This window comes from Botryllus schlosseri, chromosome 11 (genome assembly GCF_051294905.1).
Source record: "Botryllus schlosseri isolate E-star chromosome 11, Bs_hap1, whole genome shotgun sequence".
Classification (NCBI taxonomy): domain Eukaryota; kingdom Metazoa; phylum Chordata; class Ascidiacea; order Stolidobranchia; family Styelidae; genus Botryllus; species Botryllus schlosseri.
Window position 1 is genome coordinate 14495364 of NC_137246.1, and position 20909 is coordinate 14516272.

General features: G+C 39.0%; 4 protein-coding genes and 1 long non-coding RNA gene across 6 annotated transcripts in view; 4 read left to right on the forward strand and 1 right to left on the reverse strand.

The window, feature by feature from the left end:
- Positions 1 to 11011, forward strand: part of LOC145450774 (claudin-19-like) — a 28779-nt gene extending 17768 nt beyond the window's left edge. The window contains exons 2-5 of one of the 2 annotated variants that reach the window (XM_080329284.1): positions 7666 to 7962; positions 9014 to 9172; positions 10261 to 10388; positions 10481 to 11011. In XM_080329284.1, coding sequence (XP_080185410.1) covers positions 7740 to 7962; positions 9014 to 9172; positions 10261 to 10388; positions 10481 to 10609 — 639 coding nt within the window. In that variant the 5' untranslated portion in view covers positions 7666 to 7739 and the 3' untranslated portion in view covers positions 10610 to 11011. Of the gene's footprint in view, positions 1 to 7630; positions 7963 to 9013; positions 9173 to 10260; positions 10389 to 10480 lie in introns of those variants that run through there. The other variant, XM_080329283.1, reaches the window with a different exon arrangement.
- Positions 1 to 20909, forward strand: part of LOC145451148 (dynein beta chain, ciliary-like) — a 346083-nt gene that overhangs the window by 37545 nt on the left and 287629 nt on the right. The window lies entirely within an intron of this gene.
- LOC145450776 (claudin-7-like) lies at positions 201 to 2582 on the forward strand. The gene is made up of 4 exons (XM_080329286.1): positions 201 to 573; positions 1550 to 1699; positions 1758 to 1882; positions 1946 to 2582. Exons 1-4 carry the CDS (start codon positions 348 to 350, stop codon positions 2042 to 2044), a joined length of 600 nt encoding a protein of 199 aa, XP_080185412.1. The 5' UTR covers positions 201 to 347; the 3' UTR covers positions 2045 to 2582.
- Positions 5773 to 20909, reverse strand: part of LOC145450777 (uncharacterized) — a 188587-nt gene continuing 173450 nt past the window's right edge. Inside the window, exon 3 of the long non-coding RNA XR_013918583.1 lies at positions 5773 to 6798. This is a non-coding gene — a long non-coding RNA (uncharacterized LOC145450777). The remainder of the gene's footprint in view (positions 6799 to 20909) is intronic.
- LOC145449428 (claudin-19-like) lies at positions 18219 to 20650 on the forward strand. The gene is made up of 4 exons (XM_080327790.1): positions 18219 to 19069; positions 19158 to 19319; positions 19478 to 19608; positions 19673 to 20650. The coding sequence occupies exons 1-4, from the start codon at positions 18847 to 18849 to the stop codon at positions 19799 to 19801; spliced, it is 645 nt and encodes a 214-aa protein (XP_080183916.1). The 5' UTR covers positions 18219 to 18846; the 3' UTR covers positions 19802 to 20650.

The following is a 20909-nucleotide window of genomic DNA, read 5'->3' on the forward strand; positions in this document are numbered from 1 at the left end:
TTGTCCCATCCTTCAACATTTCTGAATCGTGGTTTCACGTCGTTTACCATATTTGTGCAAGCACACAAAATTCGACCCTCTCGGGGATTTCTCCTTGACTCAATAAAGCCTCCTTGGTTGATGAGAACGATAGATCAATAGAGGGACAATGGCAATATAAAAATGAATACCATGTATGTGTACTTTACGACAGACGCAAGCCTCCTCATCTGCGGCCTTATTCTCCAGAATATCATTCTCTATTACGCAGTATAAAACGTTGTCATACAAGCTTTGAGTATAGTAAACTATATTCTGAAATATTAGTATCTGCAGAAAGCACAGCCACATATTACCAATCAGGAAATATGGCCGACGCCGGTCATTATGTAGGCAGTGGCTTAGCACTGATAGCAGCCATTGGAATCATGGTTACAACTATTCATCATGAATGGAAACAATCGAGCAACGTAAATTCTCCAAGTCATATGCAATTTCTCCATCTTACTGAGGGAATATGGATGAGGTGTGTGTACCCTACTCCCGGTCTTGCACAGTGCGACTACTTTGGAACTTCAATACTGGGACTTTCAGGTATGGTAACGGGAAAGATGCATGTATATCACTGTAAACTACATAGTCTTACTATAGAGACTGTACTACATCCTCTATAGTCTTACAGAGCGATGGAGTCTTGAACACCAGATTTACTGTATGTATGTAGTGTAGGCTACGTGATACGAATACATCCCCAAACTATATACCTTGTACTTTACTAAATCGAAGGTGTAACAACCTGTAACTTTGCCTAAAAACTGTTAAGTAAAAGTGGATATGGTCTAAAGACTTAAACACTTGAGTTTTAAGTGATGTGAGTGGCAGAACCTATTTGAGCACTGCGAAAAAGTAGAAGCACGTTGTTGCTCACCACTTCCGTATATCAATGATATTTGCCTCAGCCAGACCCGACGCAATATCCTTCTGACAACTATGCTGCTATTCCTGTCCATGCATACCTCTGACTTTAGAGAAAATCTGAGAAGGCTGTTCACTTTAGGATAACCTTTTTTTCGGGGATGAATATACCACCGCTTCATAAAGGAAAATATAACGAGCCTGTTTTCTTTCTTACATTCTCATAAACTTATATATATATTCCATTTTAAACATTATTTTATTAGATATTTCAGAGCAGGAACTCTTTATTGGCAGGAATCTGCGCAATGGTTGGAGTACTTGAACCAGAATCGATTAATTATTACTTGTAAGGATTCAATTCGAGTATAGTGAGAGACGAATTTTTCAAGTACTGAAATTATCCGACCCTTTCCATTACTATCAACGAGAATTCTTTTTTTTTGTGGTCGTATAAAAGGTGCATATAAGGTAACTTTCAATACATAGCCTAATCCTATGACGTAATAATGAGTGATACTGAAATACTCGACACGTCTCGAAGCCCCGATTTATGATTAGAATCACTCTGGTACTACAGTTTGCCCAGCCATACAAATAGGTACAGTGAATTCTAGAAATTATAGAAAAACTATACATCTTTATAATCTCACAGGAAGACTACATGCAATGCGTGCAATGGTGGTTTTATCCGAAATATTTGCATTTGTCGGAGTGGTCATAGCATTCTACAGTTTGCCATGTACTACCTTTCAGAAGAAACGAATCCTTGGCATCGTCGCTGGAGTATGCATGATATTAGCAGGTCGGTTAATTCGTACCCTTTTTCTTCATACGAAAATGCGACATTTGGAATTTTCCAGGAATACTCTGCGTAGTTCCCGTTTCTATGTATGCTTCCGAGATTGTGAATGACTTCTCAAACCAGCATCATTCAGATATTGTTTATACCTTCGGGCCTGCGTTGTACGTCGGATGGGTGTCTTCGGTGAGTTTTCGTGATAATGTCATTAACAATAAAATTACTCATTTGTGATAATGATATCAACAGGGTATAGCGATGATCTCTGGAGTTCTACTCGTGATATGTTCAAGAAATTCTAAAGAGACGGACTACCCTCAACATAGCCCTAAAAGTGTATATATATGATTGTGCAATGCCAATGGGTAATGCATAATGGTTTACGGCTAATCACTGCTGGGTTAATATCTACTCATACCTACGTCCATAGACCAGAAATGAGTTGCGTATTCTCCCATCGCGTTTTATAGAATCGAAATCTGTGACGGCATCCTATAGTTGTGAAATATTGATCGTTACAGCAAAACACAGAATTTTCCAGAGTGCATTTTTAGTAACGCACAGGTCGGCTATAGCGGGAAATATTTGAAACCTATATAAAACACCAGTCTCTTCATCAGCTGACGGTGATATTGCGACCTATAAGATTTCATTGCCCTTTGATTGAGATTCATCCAACATTTTCAGCAATGTGAAAGAGGATATAGGCTGTTACCTTACACATTTCTCGATCTAATGTTCGCCTTTATGTTTTATTACTCGCAGGTTTCTACAATGTTCTTTTGAGATACATAGTCTATTATTTTCTTCAAGATTGTGTTCAAGTTATTTCAATTTCCCTGAACAAATGCTATATAAATATATGGAATGGATTCTGCTGCTGAAACTGGATTCATTTATAAATCTAATTGCATGTTTAAAAATAAACATAACATTACGAGTAATATTAGCCTATGCAGCAGGCCTATGCCCATTCTTCTCAGTCATAAATAGGAACTCTGTGAAGCTGCCATAACCTACGTTGTGATAGCGACCGGGCTCTGTGCGGTGGAAGGCTGAAATATTTTCATTGTCAGACCAGCATTCGAGGCATACGTCATGATGAACGCAGCACGAGAGTAGCATATAGGCAGTTATTAGTAGGCCTAAGGATATTTGAAAATTGTCAGATCAAAATATTGTAAGGGCACATTCACCCTTGTCCCAGCAACGAAGGTAACAACGTAGCTTGAAAATCCAACCTTGTTGGTCGGAGTCTTAATTTCTGAGTCCGGAGTGAGAGTAGCAGCAAAATATTCCCGAATCCCAATTTGTAAGCAAAGAGTCGGAGTTTTGAGTATAATAGTTGGAGTCGCAATTGCATGCATACAAGAGTCATCAGTAGGAAGCGAGAGTTGCTACTCCAAAATTGTCTGGAGTCATAAGTCGAAGTTTTGTTACATTTTCTATCAATCGAGTCGGAGTCACAGAGAAATTTTGTGACAACCATTGAAGTCGGGGTCGGAGTTTGTTAACATGCTCTGACTCCGACTCGACTATTTTAAAATCGAACCAAATCTTTCCAAGTGTTACTAAAAAGTGTCGTTACAGTTACAGAAGTTATCAAGTTTGTAACGTAGGCCGACCACCACAAACACGAGAGCACATTTCTTAAAATTAAGATTGCGATTCACTTGGTAATATCAGCAACTAAAAATGTATACAGAGTGTAATTTTCTGAGTAGATTTACAAGAATGTTGGAGTCAGAGTTAGAGTCCCGTGAATAAAATATTAGGAGTCGGGACTGGAGTTGGTGGGTTTAAAGCAGCGGTCTCAAACTCAGATGCACTCGCGGGCCAATTTCCGGGTTTTTGATGGTGCCGCGGGCCGCAGCATCAAAAATACGAGTATAGGCCTATTCAATGTATTTACAAGCAGGCCCTATATTTTACGGGACCTTGCAGACTGACACTCCATACACATCATGAAAATGTGATTTACAATTGCGAATTTACGCCTGGCATGATATAAATCACATTTTTAAATATTTGAATAAAATTTTTGTTGTACTGGACATAGTTTGTCAAAATAATTAGTTATAGACACCATGCAAGCGTACAAATCCATCATGACACCGTAAAAGCTGTCGCGTTATAATTTTGCAGGTATAGGGGACATTTGACGTGCTCAATTATAGGTGGATTATTGAAGATTGATCGGATATCAGAGCATATAGAAGCAGCACAGCCTAATCCGGGTTTCGAGCATACCCCTGATAACTAGGCTATTGATCATGTCATGACCAAAGTGAATTTAAATCAGCGTTAGATCATCGACTATTGTATCAGATCAATAACAACTTGTATATAATGATTCATATGCCATAGTGATAGAAATGTCCAATCACTGAAGAATCCATTGGTGTGACAGCTGTGGAGCGTACCACTACCTTAACTCACCACCTTCAATTAGCGACATTAACATGGATAAAGAGACCCAAGAGGACACAGGATGTAACTAACTATACTGTAAAAATCTGATAGATTTACAAAGAAATCGCTGTAAATTTTACAACGAATTACTGGTCGCAGCTAATAACTGCGCGCAGCTTGTAATTTTACATTTTGATATGTAATATTACATAAATTTAGCTGTAAAGTCAAGTTACTAGAATTTCTTCGCAAAATTACTCACAGTTACTCGTTAGTGGAACTACTAATATTGATGACGAAAGTTATTCCTGAATCTGAAAATTTGTCTCATGAGTAGTATCTATGCAGTATCTATTAATAACAGACCAGCGACCACTCGCTATTTCGGTGCGTATAGTAAGCCGATATTGAGAGGTGTATTAGTCCGGAGTTCACTGCAAATGGACATGATCATGGATATTTGGCGTCAAGTTAGTTCATTACGGCTATGCCCAGGAATACGGCCGTATATAGGCTACATAAGTAATCGAAATGCGGCCGCGAATAGCCAAAAGGTTGGCCACTCCTGACTTATAATACCCCCATCAGCTACCTTAGGCCTACGCATCGCATGGGCACAATGGACAGCTTTTTTAATCTCATGATTGCCCCATAAATGTAGATTTGAGTTTCTATTTAATTTAAATCACCCAATTTTCTTGGCGGTAAAGCGCCAAGGATTTCTGTGGGTTGGCAAGAGTCGAAGGAAACATTGTTTTAGGCTGCTCTTGAGAAACTGTCCGAATAATTTTGACTCAAACAACATAAAATACTGGTTGTGACTATAGACTCTACCATGCGTGACACTGTAAAAATTTCACGATGTTTTAGGAGTGGGATCGCAGAATAAATACAATTCTCATAAAAAAACCGCTACCAACGCATTCACTCTCTTTTTTTGCGTGATCAACTAAAGCTGGGATGAAATATGACTTCCATTCATTCTGCATATGGCGGGACAGCCGCTACAAGTGATGTTTGAACCCACGAATTGGGATTAGAACTCAAAAGCAGGAGTATATGCCCTAAAATGGTAGCTACGAATTGCGGTATTACAGAGTCAATCGATTTCACGTATCCTCGCCTGTAGTGTCCACGGCGATAGTTGAGTATGGCAGTCGACTTATTTTTGTTTGAATCAGGCTAGCCTACCATTTCTTTGGGACGGTTTTGATACCAAAAGTCATCATAATCGTTGCTTGGGTGTATAATAGCAGAACAGCAGTGTTGTTGTTGTTGTCATTTTTGTTGTTGTTTTAGTGTTAATGACGTTTCGACATCTACGGCTAATGGTCAATTGGTCATTCTACGCGAGGCCGATAAAACTTATTGATTATATTGCTGGGCTTGCCGACTTCTAGCGCGTCTCACATTTGTTCTAGGCTTTTGTATGACACGACTTACACGGATTTGGTGGGGATGAGGAGCCTAGGTATCTAAACCTCCAACACTGTGGTAGTAATTCTTGTGTCGACCTGGGTCGAACTCGAAGACACAATCCATTGGCGTCGCATCCAACAGTAACGCGGAGTTGTACATGATATGCACCTGGTAACATGATCATTGTTATAGAAATACTGGGTAGTACAGGAGCTGCTGGATATCTGCATAGCGACAGTAAACCAGGGTTGCCAACTGCTGGCTGTCCTACAGAGCCAAACTGCTCTCTAAAATGTGCCAAATGGCCCTTCAAAGTGGCAACTATTTTCGATTCCAACCAATATGCTTATAAATTACACCCAAAACACAGATACGTTGCCAATAGCATGTGCATTTTTACATTAGGAGAATAACTTTTTTCCAAATCGAAAAAAGGGGTTCTTAAATCCCGACAAATGACCGAAAACTTCAATAAAAATTGACTTTAGGGAATTGCCCCTATTTTCCAGCCGGCAACCCCCCAAATTTCTGCGCACGAGGGGGTAAAATTGCACATCTCGATAACCACTGATCGTAGAGTCGTGATATATAGCTTAAGAGCGGCCAAAACATCATGTTTTTATTTGTCTCTATTGTGAATACAAAACGAGTTACAGCCAAAAAAACAGTAAAATATTGAAGCCCTACTGGAATCTGAGTACGTTTTGCCTAATATAGCAGGTGAGCAGCGATGAAGTTAAAGTAATTTAATAAAAAAATAATAATAAAATGAAACATGGTGTGAGCACAGGACACCGATTCCATACAGGTATTGAAGCGGGTGAATGGCGAGAGTAACTAAGTGACATGTCAGTGTGATTTACACAAAAACAGCTAAATAAATCAAGCTTTATATAAAAGCTCACTGGAAAGAGCTGTTACTACTTTAGAACAGGCTCGCGGGCGACTCATCTGGTCCTTGCAGTCGACGAGCATGTCCACATTCGAGTCGAAATACAAGCAATTACTACTAAATAAATACAGTCCATCCTCAAAATTACCGGACCACGACTGACCTATCGATCTCGCTTCCCATGACATGCCGTCCTATTTCTTGTCGCTTCCTTTTTCTATACTATCTTCTTTACTTTCATTCAGTGTGCATGCCTCCTCTTTACATCGCCTGGGCCAAGGTGGGTGTCCGATTCCATAGACAACTCCTAGTCGCTTCGACATCTTCCTTTCTTTTCATTGTATCGCATTTTTTGTGGTGTATTGAACTGATAAAATTGCTAATAAAACAATGATGATGATGATACCTGGGGCCCGCGGGCACCGCCTTGGTGACCCGTGATCTAAAATATGGAGTACGATGGAAGTACTGCGATGGCAATAAGCCGCTCATTGATTACAGAGGCCTGCAAATCCTAATATTCAAGGTTAGAACGAGAACTACAGAAGAGCGATTCGACTTTACATCAGTTTCAATCGTTAAATAATTTTATGGTAAAATGCGCCAAATTGGAGCCAACGCGCCAAACGTAAGTTTTCGTTGCCAACCGACCTTTGAAAGAGCCAAATTTCGGAAATTTGGCTCCCAAATGCGCCAATTGGCAACACTGCAGTAAACTATCGGATACTGTTTTAATTTTCGGACGAGCTTCAAAAATCGACATCGCCACTCAATAACGGGCACACTATGATGTCACAATATAGTATCGGCGTTTTCCATAAACTAAAATGCTCTTTTCTTTAGTTGACTAGTCTGCGTGTACTCGCTACTTTAGTCTTCTCGATCACGCGCGGTAAATGTATAAGAACGCCCAAAGAGACAAGTGTTCATAAGGCTCAAAACTCAAGTATAAATCATCATTAAAAAAATTCGTAGAAGGTCACTGTGTGACGTGTATTGACGAGTCTGAATAATATACTTTGTATACGTGGTTTCCACAATCAATACAAATATTCTACTCAGAGCAACTAATTATATCCAACTGGTGACACGTCGATATCCCTTGTCAATGGCTTCCATTTCAAATTCGAGATCCTTTAGAATTTACAACAACCATTGTCATGTCAATACCGTATAAAGAGGGCACACTTTGTTGTGCACAAAACAGACAGATATAACAACAATTTTATTGAATTTCATATCTGAGGTTCGTTACGATACATTATAGTCTGATATATATATACCATACTTCGCAAATAAGCTAGTTGTGCGCAACTGAACATGGGAGTTATTGCGATTGTCGGAAGTGCAAGTTCTGTCTTGTCGTTCATTGGAGTAATCTTCTGTTCGATCAGCTACGAATGGAAGCGGTCAAGTCAATTAGCATCACAAAACAACCTGCGAAATCTGTATCTTAGTGAGGGCTTATGGATGAGATGCAATATCCCAATTGCAGGAGTACTGACTTGTGATAACTACAGCACGACCCTGTTCGACGTGCCAGGTACGTGGCTTCACCCTTCATCATGTCTAAAGTGCGATATATGGCAAAACATATAGTTTGTGATGCAGTAGGCTTATATACATTGCATATGCTAACACATTCAAAATGTGGATCGAATACTGATCAGGGGACAATAAGAATAAGAGCGAATATTCGAATGAGCATCAATGAAATCTCGTCACAGTTTACAAACTTGAAAAATGATTTAGCTAGTTGCCCATCAACCACCGATCCTGATGATTATTCGTCTGATGGGATTCAATAGTGAACGGTACAGTGTTTATCTCATTATCAGTGATTCCAAACCTTTTTATGGTCGCGACCTAATTTCCAGTTTCAAGTTCTTCTTAGATCCACGTATTAATTTAGTAAGCAGATTACTAAAAAAGGGGACAGTACCATCGTCCAGATCTACACATGGTCTTTTTTAGAAGCTGGTAATTGAAATAAATTTTATAGCGATCAGTGCATTGGCGAATATCAGATAAAATGAGGTAATCGACCCCCGGGTTGATTCATAAATGAAGCATTCCATTGAAATGTTGGCGTATAGTGTTCAGCAGGTATTTATTCCGAACGATTTTAGCGTTGACATGAACCGACTGGCGTATAATCTTATGCTTAGCTCATATACAATCCGTAGTATCCGCCAGTCACGTGTCTTCAGACAACTATGTCCGAAGTAACTTTGTTATGCTCTGAATTTTTCAAAAAGCTAGTTCTCAGTAAAGCGCGCGGTGGTCAACAGCAATATATGGTAACCGCTAACAAGTGATAATAACAGCATTTGCATAGTTCCAATCTTTATTTTATTAGTTCCATATTGTACATCCTGTTAATTTCAGGACGACCGACAATTTTTGTAGGTCTTATCTCAAACAAATAGTTACCGTAAAGAAGCGTAATTGAGTATAAGCCTAAACATATTAGGATTCCTATAAATTGGTAGTCTCTAATGCACCTAAAATATATAGTTATAATTGTTGTTCCTTATGAATCAGCATTTTAATAACACATTATTTAGAAGCGTAATTATTATCATTTCTTTCAGGATATCTGCAGGCTTTGCGTGCTCTAACTATCATGTCAGCTTTGCTGCTGTTCTGCAGCGCTACGTGTAATATCCTGGCACTCGATTGCGTAAATTGCATTCACCCTAAAACCCAACGCTTGATGGCGATATTTGGAGGTGGCGCAAGCTTACTCGGAGGTACAAATGTCACCTATACACATGCATGATTATTTTTGGCATTTCGGGAACCAGATGTCAAAACTGCCCAATAAAATTTTGGAAATGCCGAAAAAATAAGGCTTTTTGAAAATATAGATTTTTATGAAAGATTTCGATTAAAATTTCAGCTACAATTGAAAGAAGTTTGTATGAAGCAACAAAACAAGTGTGTAACACAAAATGTATAAATTGAGGTCCGTGGTCCCTTCGGAGCGCCGCGAAATACCTTCCAAGGGGTCCAGGGTCCATGAAAGGCAAATGAAAATCTTAGGGTCGAGGCCAAAAACTTGAGTAAAGCTTAATGAAATTTTGATTTACGGCTAATAATTCCATTTACTTTCAACTTGCTCTTGAAGAATGTCTGGTAGGTTCAATCACTGATAGACCGTGTCACGTTGGGCAATAGGGATATAGTTTCGTCAATGAACATACACAGTGCAAAAGGCCTCAGTTACCAAGAAGCAACTCCCAATCAATGCGCACCATACATAAAAGCATTCCGCCCTTCCTCGATATTTCTTTGTCGTGTGGATATTTTTCATATTATCTTGAATATTAGGGGCACTCCTGATTTCTAATCATTGGTTAGGCAGTGAAAGCTGTGATCCAAACGTGTCAGCAACCATTTTGAATTGTTATCATAAGTGGTTTTATGATCTGTATGAAAGTATAGATAATTTTGCACGCATATCGAATCGACTATTCAGATTAGATATTGCAGAACTAGTTAATAGTCGATCGGTTATGTTTTGTGTGAATTCGCTCGCCAACACCGTTGTCAATTCGGTTTTTATTCTCGCTGTTTGATGGCATGGCGCACAGTGGATATGTTTTGTTACTTTCGTTTGATATGAAAGGCCAAACGAAAGCGTTTGACATTGTTAATTCAGGTATACAAATATGAATTCATAACAATGCCAAAACTGCCAATAATGAAACATGTAAAATGCCAAGAATAAGCTACTTTTGGTATTTTGTCATATGCCAAAAGTAATCATGCCTGTGTATATATTATATTGTGTTACATGCTGATTGCTTAATTGGTTGTTACATCTTTTCGCAAATAGGCGTTTGTATTCTTGCGGCTGTTTCGTGGTATGCGTCAGAGATTATTCGCGAATTTCGTTACGACATCACTTATGAAGGCGTGAAATATACTTTCGGTGCGGCTCTTTACGTGGGATGGATATCTGGGGTAAGAAAGTATGACCAAATTACATGGTTATGTGTTTTTCATAAGCTAATAAATAATAGCCCACGGTCGCATAATGAACTTTGTCTTAACAGGGACTGGCGCTGATTTGCGGATCCGTCGTTCTATGTTGCAGCTGTTTCACCAGAACCGATGACAATGATGGTGGTGCGGCGTACACGTACAAGCCACCAAAATCTAGAACTAATGAGGAATACGTGTAATTTCAGCTATGCGATTTCCCGCGACAATTAGTTTGTTCATTATTTTGTAAATAGTTTATAGTGAAATGTTATAGCTCCCCCGCTATTGATGACGTCACCGTATTATTGAGATCATGGTCCTCGCGGCTTTCTGCCTAAGGGTGCTTACAGAAAAGTTTTTGAAGTCTGAATATGCAAGAGATGATCAATCTAGGTCTTAACTATCTTTCAATGAGGGACAATATTTTGGAGCTGGTGGATATTTGTAATTGTTTTTAGTACGGATCACGGCTATCTATACCATTAAGTGTACCTTACAATGCTCCATTTTGACTTGAAATTGCGTCCGATATTGTTTCTTTCTTATAATGGTGTCGATTTATACGTCTATTTTGTAATCGCGATAAAATTTGTAAGTGCACCGTATCTGGAATTGTTCAATATTTGGCGATTGCGATAGATACTATTAGGCAGATAGATGTTGTTCAAAACCGACCGACTGCAGCTATTGCTGTATCGTGGAGTGTATCATCATCTACAATCATGAAGAATTCGTTTACACAAGATCTCCATTCATTTAGTTTGTGTCGAACATTTTGATGGGATTCAGAACTGAAAAGCAAGCTTATTAGAGACGTCTTGACCATGCAGGGCGGAGATCATAAAGTTAGCTGATCCGGCGGGAGAGTGCTAATCATGTGATTAAAACCTGCTAATCAGGACGCATTGTAGGCGCAGATCATGAAAGTTAGCTGATTCGGAAGAATGCTAATTGTGTGATTAAAAACTGCTAATCGCGACGCATAAAGTTGGATTAGGTATAACCAATTTAAGCCTACACACCAAATTTGGTTCAATTCCAACCAGTAGCCGCATTGCTACAGGAGAAGAAAGTTTCTATTTATTAGTTAAAAATAAATACCAAAAAATTTGAGAATTTTCTGTTCACCCCATCAAAGTGTTGGGTTGTTTACAGAAACGATGTTCACCAAATTTGGTTCTATTCCAACCAGTTGAAGCGGAGTTATTGCCGTCGAAAATTTGGACTTGAATAAAATAGCATTTACGGTGACCAATTCTTTAATTATTTATTATAGTGGTGCCCACCAGGTAAGCCTACTGATACAAACATATTGCTATTTTAACGTGAAGATAGATATAGACAGCATATTTTCCTAATCTGTTACAAAGGGTTTGAAAACTCACTACAGAATCCCTTTTACTCCAATGATATACATAATTACTAGGGCAAGTTTTTGCAAGTTTTGCAACTTTTTTTACAGCTTCCGGCAGCTTCCTAAATACTCAAACGTTATGTAGTATGGTGTTTTGAGCTGTTTGGAGAATTCAAATATTCCAACTTTTTGCAACTTTTGTCCATTTTTTTCATGTAACTATTTGTAATTTTTTGGATTTTTCTTGAAATTTTTGCAACTTTTTTCGATTTTTCATGCAAATATTTGCAACTTTCTTTCGATTTTTCATGCAACTAACTCTTTACTGGAAATATTTGGCACTATATTAGAATGGATCGCTTGATTATTTACCCTTTGTTTAATTTTGAGGTCCTTTCTGATTTAACGTACATGCAGGCTATTGATTTTGTTGAAGTCGCCAACACTGAGTTTCTCGACAATGCCTTGGATACGGATCGATTCGGGTATCTCACACCCTAATAATTTCAAGGAACTTGTTCATAAATGCAACTTTTTAGTGCGACTTTGTGAAAAATAAATTCAACTTTTTACTGCAACTTTTGTGAAAAATAAATGCAACTTTCGACGGATTTGACTGCAACAAAAACTTACCCTAATAATCACTATTCCAAAAGAACTACATTATGAGCTGGCAGATAGAAATGATTAGCCTGGACGTGATATGTTTAATAAAAAATCTGTTTCTCAATTTTGGTGCCAAAGATGCTGCGATCATACGCAGAGGTGTCTTCGGAAGCGTTACACGTTATCATTCCATTCCCCCCCATCTCATTGGAAAAAGATTAGATTCTCATTCATATCGAATCGAACGCGCTCATTTTCAAGACACGAACAGTCGAACATGTATATCACAAAATGCAACTGCAGAATTTGCTTTGAAACAATAAATGTGTCAGTAATTTCTAAATATCGTATGATGTTATTTTCATGAAAAAGTCAAATTGTTGACGTTTATCACTTGTCTATACATATTTGTACGAGACAGACGGCGGTTGCTCGATAATTGAGCTAATTTGAACTAAAACTTACTTAGGGGTCCGTGAAGACAAAAAGGTTGAGAACCATATACTGACCTAGGTCACAGGTTCCTAACCTATACCCAGGGTTGCCATCGACAATGACCCAAAAATAAGGACAGTCGAAAAATTAGATTAGTATTATAAAAGTGTTTTTGTACATGCTCTGTATTAGTTGAAAAAGCGGTATTTTCTCTGGCTTCCAGGTTAATAACACAATTGCAGATATTGCAATGTGCGAAACACTCGTCCTTCAAGCTTCGTTTCATACCATTGACTGCTCTATATAATCGTCACAAATAACGTTTTTACGCTTGCTTATTTAACTAATCTAGTTTAGCCTTATTAGTAGCTGAAACTTAGGCTTACCATACGTCCTCTTTTAAGAGGATTTGTCCTCTTTTTTGACTTTTTTGAAAGTGTCCTCGGAGGACGCCCTTTTGTCCTCTTTTTTGAGATTTTGTCCTCTTTTTTGAAAATTTAGGTCAGATTTAGAGGAAATTGCGAGTGATATGCCGCAAATTAGCGCAGAAGTGAAGCTCCGGCGAGTATTTCGGAGGGAAAAGCGGTGATTTTAGCTCTGAGCGAAAAGAAGACCTTGTTTTTTTTTTTTAGTCAACCGATCACGAAGTGGGAAAAATTTACCGGTTTTTGAGAATTCTTCTCCAGTTTTGCATGTCTGAAATTTCTGTAAAAGTGTCCTCTTTTTACATTTCCAAAATATGGTAAGCCTACTGAAACTATATGTGCAATATAACTTAGATGAATATTTACCAATGATTTATAGCTTCACTACATTTTCACTCAAGTGTCAACTGCAGTACTCCCTTTTTCACAGCGCAATAAATGCTGCCTTCCTCCACAGCTTATTCGGCTGTAGACTAAACAGCAGAAACCTGGTACTGCTGTTTACGGCCAAAACGACGTCCGCTGCGATATCTTGCTACAGCCGAAACTGCTATACCACTCACTGCCGCCATAGCTATCTCACCACTTAGAAGTCAAATCCTGTGATTTGTACACCGTGGAAGTTCCTTTCATTTATGGTGTTATAAAATCACGATGCAAAAGCATAATTTTATAATATTATGCAACACGGATACCAGGCCAAAACGATAGATGTTCCGTAGTCGTTGAAAATAAGACAAAATAAGGACGCGAGTCGAAAATAAGGAAATTTCTTAAAAATAAGGACAGTTGAGTTTTCTAAGACCCGGCCTTTCAAAATAAGGACAAATCTTAGAAATAAGGACGGTATGGCAGCCCTGCCTATACATGGTCCTGCCAACCCGTTGGTCGATATTTAAGCAGATATTCACCCTAAGATAGGGTTAACATATTTTCGTGACCCAAAATAAAACCAGTCTTTAGCAGGCACTAGCGGGTTTTTAAATGAGATATGAAAACATATGACGTCACACCAGCAATGCTTTGCCTATCGATTGTATACAGGAGTGGATTTTTTTAACGCAGGTCGTAAATTAACTATACTCTTGGGCCATATCTAGAGTTTGAGCTCTGGGGATTACTATGGTCGGTTTCATTTGGTCTGCAACAGACTTCTCCACGGGCCGGATGAAATTGTCTGATCCGCCAGCCGTGTGTTTTACAGCTATGCTATAGTGTTAGGTCGATGAAGATTGTGTGTTGTAGCCAGGACCGAAATAACACTTTCAACTCACTCCTGCACCCAAAAAAACCCTTGGGCCAGCAATTATAGGGTGATCGATGTAATTTCTTGGGGGATACTATATATATATGCATCTGGTCGTTAAATTTCGTAAATGAATTTTGTCAATAATATTGGTTCCTCCATATATAACTATAAAATTTATATCCTCTCTCAGCCCACGTGGTCAGAGTTAGCGGTTGAGCTGATGGAGGTAACGACTTCGAAAATACCGGTCAACGTAATTGTACATCGCTAAGTCGTGTTCATGTCACACATATAGGACTATATTTATGAGCTTGGATGCGGGTCCGCACCAACAGGTTGGACATCAGGTGACTGGCAACCTTTTCATGGTTGTTGTTGTTGTTGTTGTCCCTTCGCGAATCCATTTCAAATTTGGAAATGTTCCGTTGCCCACCTCAAAATTTGGTAAGCTGATGACTACGGTAAAAGGTCGGCACATTTGCCAGAACTTTCTCACGGCCTGCGTTGGAAGCTGATTACGGTCAACTATAGAGGATGTAGGCAGTTTTAATTCGCAGCAGTACATCTGTCCCTAAGCGCTGAACCATGACCTATCTAAAACGTCATAATACATTCATTAAAAGAGAACAGTGAGTCGTCACTCCATCCTAAATCCTCTATAGTTCAACATCTCGCGATCCCAGTAAAGGGTAAACGAGCCTCAGATTGAGAACCGCTATATTTGACCTAAACCATCCAAAATGGCCTTACCGACGCTAAAAATGTACCGTTCTCTTACAATTGCGATTACAATTAGTCTTATTACAGTGAATGATGATTATATTAATTTATTTTTGATTGCAGTTTTTGCGAGGACAGTGGTACCCACATTAAAATCATTATATGTGACACTAAATCGCGCCCAGCGCGAAGAAAAGTTCAAGTAGCATAAATCTTCCCCAAATTTCTGTTTGTTTGTTTATGTTTTAGGATTTAAGAAAATATTTTGAAATTCCGGACATGTCGGCGAAATTCCAGACGTATGGCAACCCTGCCCTAAGAAAATTAAGACCGATGACACAAAGGTAATAGGTGATTTTTCTCGCTGCTCTCATGCTGACTAATAAAAATTCATCTCCCTTGAGACATTTCTCCCAAGGTTGTAAAGCTGTCACCTATATGTATATCGTGCACTTTTCTGTATCAATGAATAATTCTTCATGTTTTCAGATGGGAAGGAATTACTTGAACTTGAACATTGATTATAGTATGTTCCAAGCCTGGTAACTTGAAATCCTCAATTGCTAAGCCCGACCCAATATAATATACTTTTTGTTCACTGTACAATACATAGACCAACTAATATAAACTAGTAGAACGGTCTTGGCCTTGGATTGAATGTGAATTTGCCGGACAAGTACTTTCGTTTCCTCCGCGGGGAATGGAATGGATGGAATAGTTTCACATACCTTTGTAACCTTTTTCAACATTCCCATTTTGATCTCTTCTCGCTCTTTCCGACTCTTTTGGTTAGGCTCACCATCACTCCGAGCTATGGCAGTGAGGTTTATGATGAGGAGCCCAGACAAACCTCCGACTCATAGAATATTGGTACGGAGTCGAGTCTCGAACCAACAACAGTTGCTGTCGTGACGGTGTGTTTAGCTCATTCCCCCTTGTTGTTGGCTATGTTGTTGGGTGATTTTATCCAATACGGGGATAGAGCCGTTGGATGCGTATTTAGGTGTCATGTGTTCAGAAAATTGTTATTTGGGAACAGTTAAGGATCTTAATGCAATGTACGATACAAAATGTTAATCATAAACCCCGAAAGTTTTCAAGGGGAGGTTTTTTGTGACGTTGTGTATCATAAAAACGGATTAAAAATTTAGTAGGCTAAATATTATAATCAGTAATTTTGAGAAATCCCCGGATTTTCAGCAATATTGGTGAGATTAATAACAAAAAGTGCTGGGAAACTATTTTTAAGGTCACCAAACGCGGGATACTGAATGTAGACAATGACTTATGGAAAGTCGATCAAGTTTGGAGAGTCGTATTGGATAGTTTACCTATTAAACGTATTTATCAGCACTTGTCCATGCCCCTAAAAACCATTTTTCATTCAGTCAGGATCGGAGCAAAAAGCAGTGTCCGAAAAAACAAATCATAGATAATATATTGGACAGATATCAGTTTGAAAAAGACTATAGAAAACAGGAAAACTAGGCAATTATATAAGAAGACAATATATATAATGTTACACACGTGATGAATCGGGCGCCCTTCAGCGATGAGACGGGGCAAATGTTCAAAGAGCAAGATCGCGCGTTCATGATCTGCAATATTCGAGGCGCTGCCTTCCTACAATCTTCGAAATTTCCCTTTTATTGATTATCACATTGCCGAAAGCAAACTTTTCAATAGTTTCGCGATAGCGTGTGTGGCGATTCGATTTGGACATATGATCGAGAGCGGCAAATATGTAGTAGTGTAGATGCACCACAATCAGAAGTCTAATCTCATGGCAATTACTTGATTCGTGACGTCCGTGGTCGCCGATTCACGATATGCAAACAATGTGATTGGTGAATACACAAAACAGGTATTCATATTTATGAGGAGAAAGTGGTGTATAAAAACAAAGTCGTCTTTGTTGCGCGCATAGTACTATTTTTCGTTTATTAGTTTGGGCTTCAACGCAACGAAAATGTAGGCTACAAAGAAAGAAAATAAAAGTTAAAAAACACGACGCTTATATTATCTTCAATCCCTAATCCATCTCGACAACACAGTCGCAGTATATTCCTGTAGTGAAATAAGAATCACAATCTTCTTTACTCCGTCCACGGAGAACGGTGATTCGATGCATGCATGATGATAATAATAATTAGGAAAATTAACTGTATATGTGTAGTGTGTACACTGTATACGTACGAAAGAGTGTGAATTTCCACCCGTGTACCACCCCATATATACGGGTGTGAATATACACCTATGGCACACGAAACCAGAGCCTACATCAGACATATACCGAGTAGAACATTTATATTTTAATCCGAATTATGCATGCATGTAGGAACGTATACACGTATAGGCACGTAGGCACGCAGGCACGCAGCATTTATGACCGCGATATAATGTACGTCGAATAAAAGTTAAGTGATCTCCATTCCCGTGTAGTCAGGACAACCATTGATATCGAGTGCGCATAAAGAATTGACGAAATTCAATCACAAAAAGATTCGGGTTTATAAAAGCCATCAATTGAACGACGATTAATATCGATGAAGTCTCGCTTTCTATTATTATAGCAAATTCAGCATTGTATTTTGAGTGATTGTTTTGGTTCAGCAGAAAGACGACCGATCGACTGGTTCTGGCCTTATTTGAAAACACTTTTCGCACTTCTACGTGTATGCAAATATCGAGACCTGCAGCCTATGCTATGGGCAGTTGAACATGGAGGTACGCCGGGGTTAATTCAATTCATACGTTCAATGAAAATGTCGCATTCAGTCGATCATTTTTGATTCAATCACGATCATGATACATGTGAAACCGTTCATAACATGGCGATTTTATGATGTTTCTAGGATTGAGTAACGCACTCGGTCACGAAACTATCACTCGGAGTCAAACATGATTCTTCGTGTTTTGTCATGCCCAAGTAAGGTTTCATAACCGAATAACAAGTTGCATATATAAATCCCCACACGATCAAAATATATTTAGTGCGCCTTACAGAGAATGAAGGACTGGCAACCGTCGGATGCAGGAGTAACATAGTTTTGTAATAATATGCCTGTTTTTACGGCATTCGTACTAAAACAAGCCAACAAGAGGATGAAAATAGCGAGGAAGCGTAAAAGAGTAAGACAGCCGAAAGACCAAGGTGGAACACAACTATACAGTATATATACACCAGACATTAGCACGAGTCATACCAATAGGCCGAGGTGGATGTTAGATTAATTATTTGATCAACTGGTCGTTTCGACAACATCCTATTGATTCATTAGATCGCATTGTGTCTTGTGTAGCGAATTGTGTGTCTTGAGCAGATGGAAATAATAGAACCGTCGATTGTACCGTCACATACGTAGGCTACTGTATAAGTAGGGTCAATACCGAATAGTATTACCAATCATGACCGCTTCTGGAACATATGCAACACTAAATGGGCATTAAGAATTTCGGGTATAAATGTGACATTTAAGATGACAAATTAATATCCATATGTTACAATTTCAAAAATGTTATAGGTCAAAAGAAAGGGTCCAATTTATATATCTCTATATGTAACACCATATCTGTGACGTAATAACGAGGTTGCTTTTATTGTCTAGTTGCAAATATACATAGCCTACTGTATCGAAATCAGAAATCATGGGGACAGTGATGACGATCGGTACCTTGACATCCGTAATGTCTTTCATTGGAGTTATTTTTTGTACGATTCATCATGAATGGGAGAAAACAAGCCCTGTGAATTCTGCGACGGTCATGAGAACCATATATTCGTCACAAGGGCTATGGATGCGATGTAACATTCCGATCGCCGGTGTATTAAATTGCGACTCCTATGGAACAACGTTTTTTGATGTCCAAGGTGTGAAGTATAGACGAATTATTACGATTCTTTCACAGTGTGATTAATGCGATGAACCTTTTGCGACAACACCATACATTTTCTATAGGGTATCTTCAAGCAATACGCGCCTTTTCTGTCATCTCCGTGCTGCTCCTGTTTTGCAGCACCGTGTGTAATACTCTGGCACTAGATTGTGTGATGACAGACGCATCAAAGCGACGTAAACTTTGGTTGGCCAGAATCGGAGGCACGACTAGCGTTTTAGGAGGTAAGTAACTAATGAATAGATTTGTGAGGACCATGCATATTTTTCTAAAGGACCGCGTTTAAGATGTGATTTGCATTTATATATCGTCATTCTTCCTGGCCAATCCCTCCTGGTAAATATTCCTCGTTTTTAACATTGTCCCGTCTTTTGTTTCACAGGCATTTGTATAATAACCGCCGTTTCATGGTACGCAGCCGGTGTTATTCGTGAATTCCATCGACATGACAACAGACGCACTGACTTCAAGTTCACGTTCGGGGCTGCACTTTACGTCGGGTGGATATCTGGGGTATACGTGCACAACATTTAATCGATAGCAAATGATATCCGAGAGCCTAACGTATGTGTTACAGGCACTCGCTCTGATCGGAGGCGGACTCGTTACATGCAGCCGATGCTACTTTACGACGGACGATGATAGTACAGCGCCGTACGTGTACAGACAACCGAAATCAAAAGCGTCCGCTACGAATTATGTATAAATTCTCCAGGAGTTAATGAGAAGTTGCGCTCGCCTGCAAGCAGTCCAAATGACTTTCTTTGCCTCTTGATGCCCTTTGCTGTGTTATCAATTCACATCATATTTATTTAGTCGGTGGAGATTTCAGCGATGGTCGTGTCCACCAGCAATGATTCCTTTTGTATTGCGTGCGAAACATAAACTGCTGGTTTTCCTGTCTTGGAATTAACGGATAACCAGATCTCAAAGTCAGAGGATGAATACCCCGAGCGCTATGCTGCTGTGAAACTTAGTAGTTTGACAGCTCATTTCGCATGTGAATCGTTTACAACTGCATATAAAATGGCGCGATTTCTCTGATGACTCCTTGTGACGGTGCCCGAGAGAGAGCGGTAATAAAAGTATACCCAGACGGGGGATATATCCGTGTCAGCTCTAGCGTCCACATATTTTAGGCATAAAGTCACATACTATATACCAAGATCACCGTGAAACAAACTTTAGCTAGGATAAAACGTGCGATGATTTTTTTACTCATAGCAGTTGTGACAATATGTATACGGCCCAAGAAATGATGGATAATAATCCCCTCCCTTAAAATTAGTGATGGGTATGTTGACTGTTAGCGAAGTGTTTCTATGTGCGTTCTTACGGGTCCCAAGGATAAGATATCAATTATTGCACTAATAAAATATTGCTTTCTCGTTCATTTTTTTGTTGCATAGCATTGTAAAACTTCTACATCTTTTCGACTTTCAAGAATAGACTTAAGCTAGATATATAGGCTATCGACAAGTGCTATTTCTCGTTCACACATGTAATATCCGATATTGCCGTTTGATTTCAAATAAATTGAATACCGCGCACGAAACCTATTATCTCATTCGTTCGGCCATTTTAAGAAAACATGACGAATATATAGGTAAGTGCCAGTGTGCATATCGTGCTGTGTATGGTAAACAGATTCATCCGCCCTTACATCCAATGTCTGCAATTAATTGGAGTCGTAAACCTCAGACTGACACATCGATAACAGTAGGTCCATCCCGATAAAGTGCTCGGACAATACTGAAATAGTTATTGTCAAATACAATTAGAACTAAAGATGATAGGCGTTCGAATTATCGTAG

Excerpts from the sequence above, each read along its gene's own strand:
- LOC145450776 (XM_080329286.1), top strand. The coding sequence starts at position 348 with ATGGCCGACGCCGGTCATTATGTAGGCAGTGGCTTAGCACTGATAGCA. Across the intron at positions 1,700-1,757 it reads AGTATGCATGATATTAGCAG|GAATACTCTGCGTAGTTCCC; the intron begins GTCGGTTAATTC and ends GGAATTTTCCAG. Across the intron at positions 1,883-1,945 it reads ACGTCGGATGGGTGTCTTCG|GGTATAGCGATGATCTCTGG; the intron begins GTGAGTTTTCGT and ends TGATATCAACAG.
- LOC145449428 (XM_080327790.1), top strand. The coding sequence starts at position 18,847 with ATGGGGACAGTGATGACGATCGGTACCTTGACATCCGTAATGTCTTTC. Across the intron at positions 19,320-19,477 it reads CACGACTAGCGTTTTAGGAG|GCATTTGTATAATAACCGCC; the intron begins GTAAGTAACTAA and ends TTTGTTTCACAG. Across the intron at positions 19,609-19,672 it reads ACGTCGGGTGGATATCTGGG|GCACTCGCTCTGATCGGAGG; the intron begins GTATACGTGCAC and ends TATGTGTTACAG.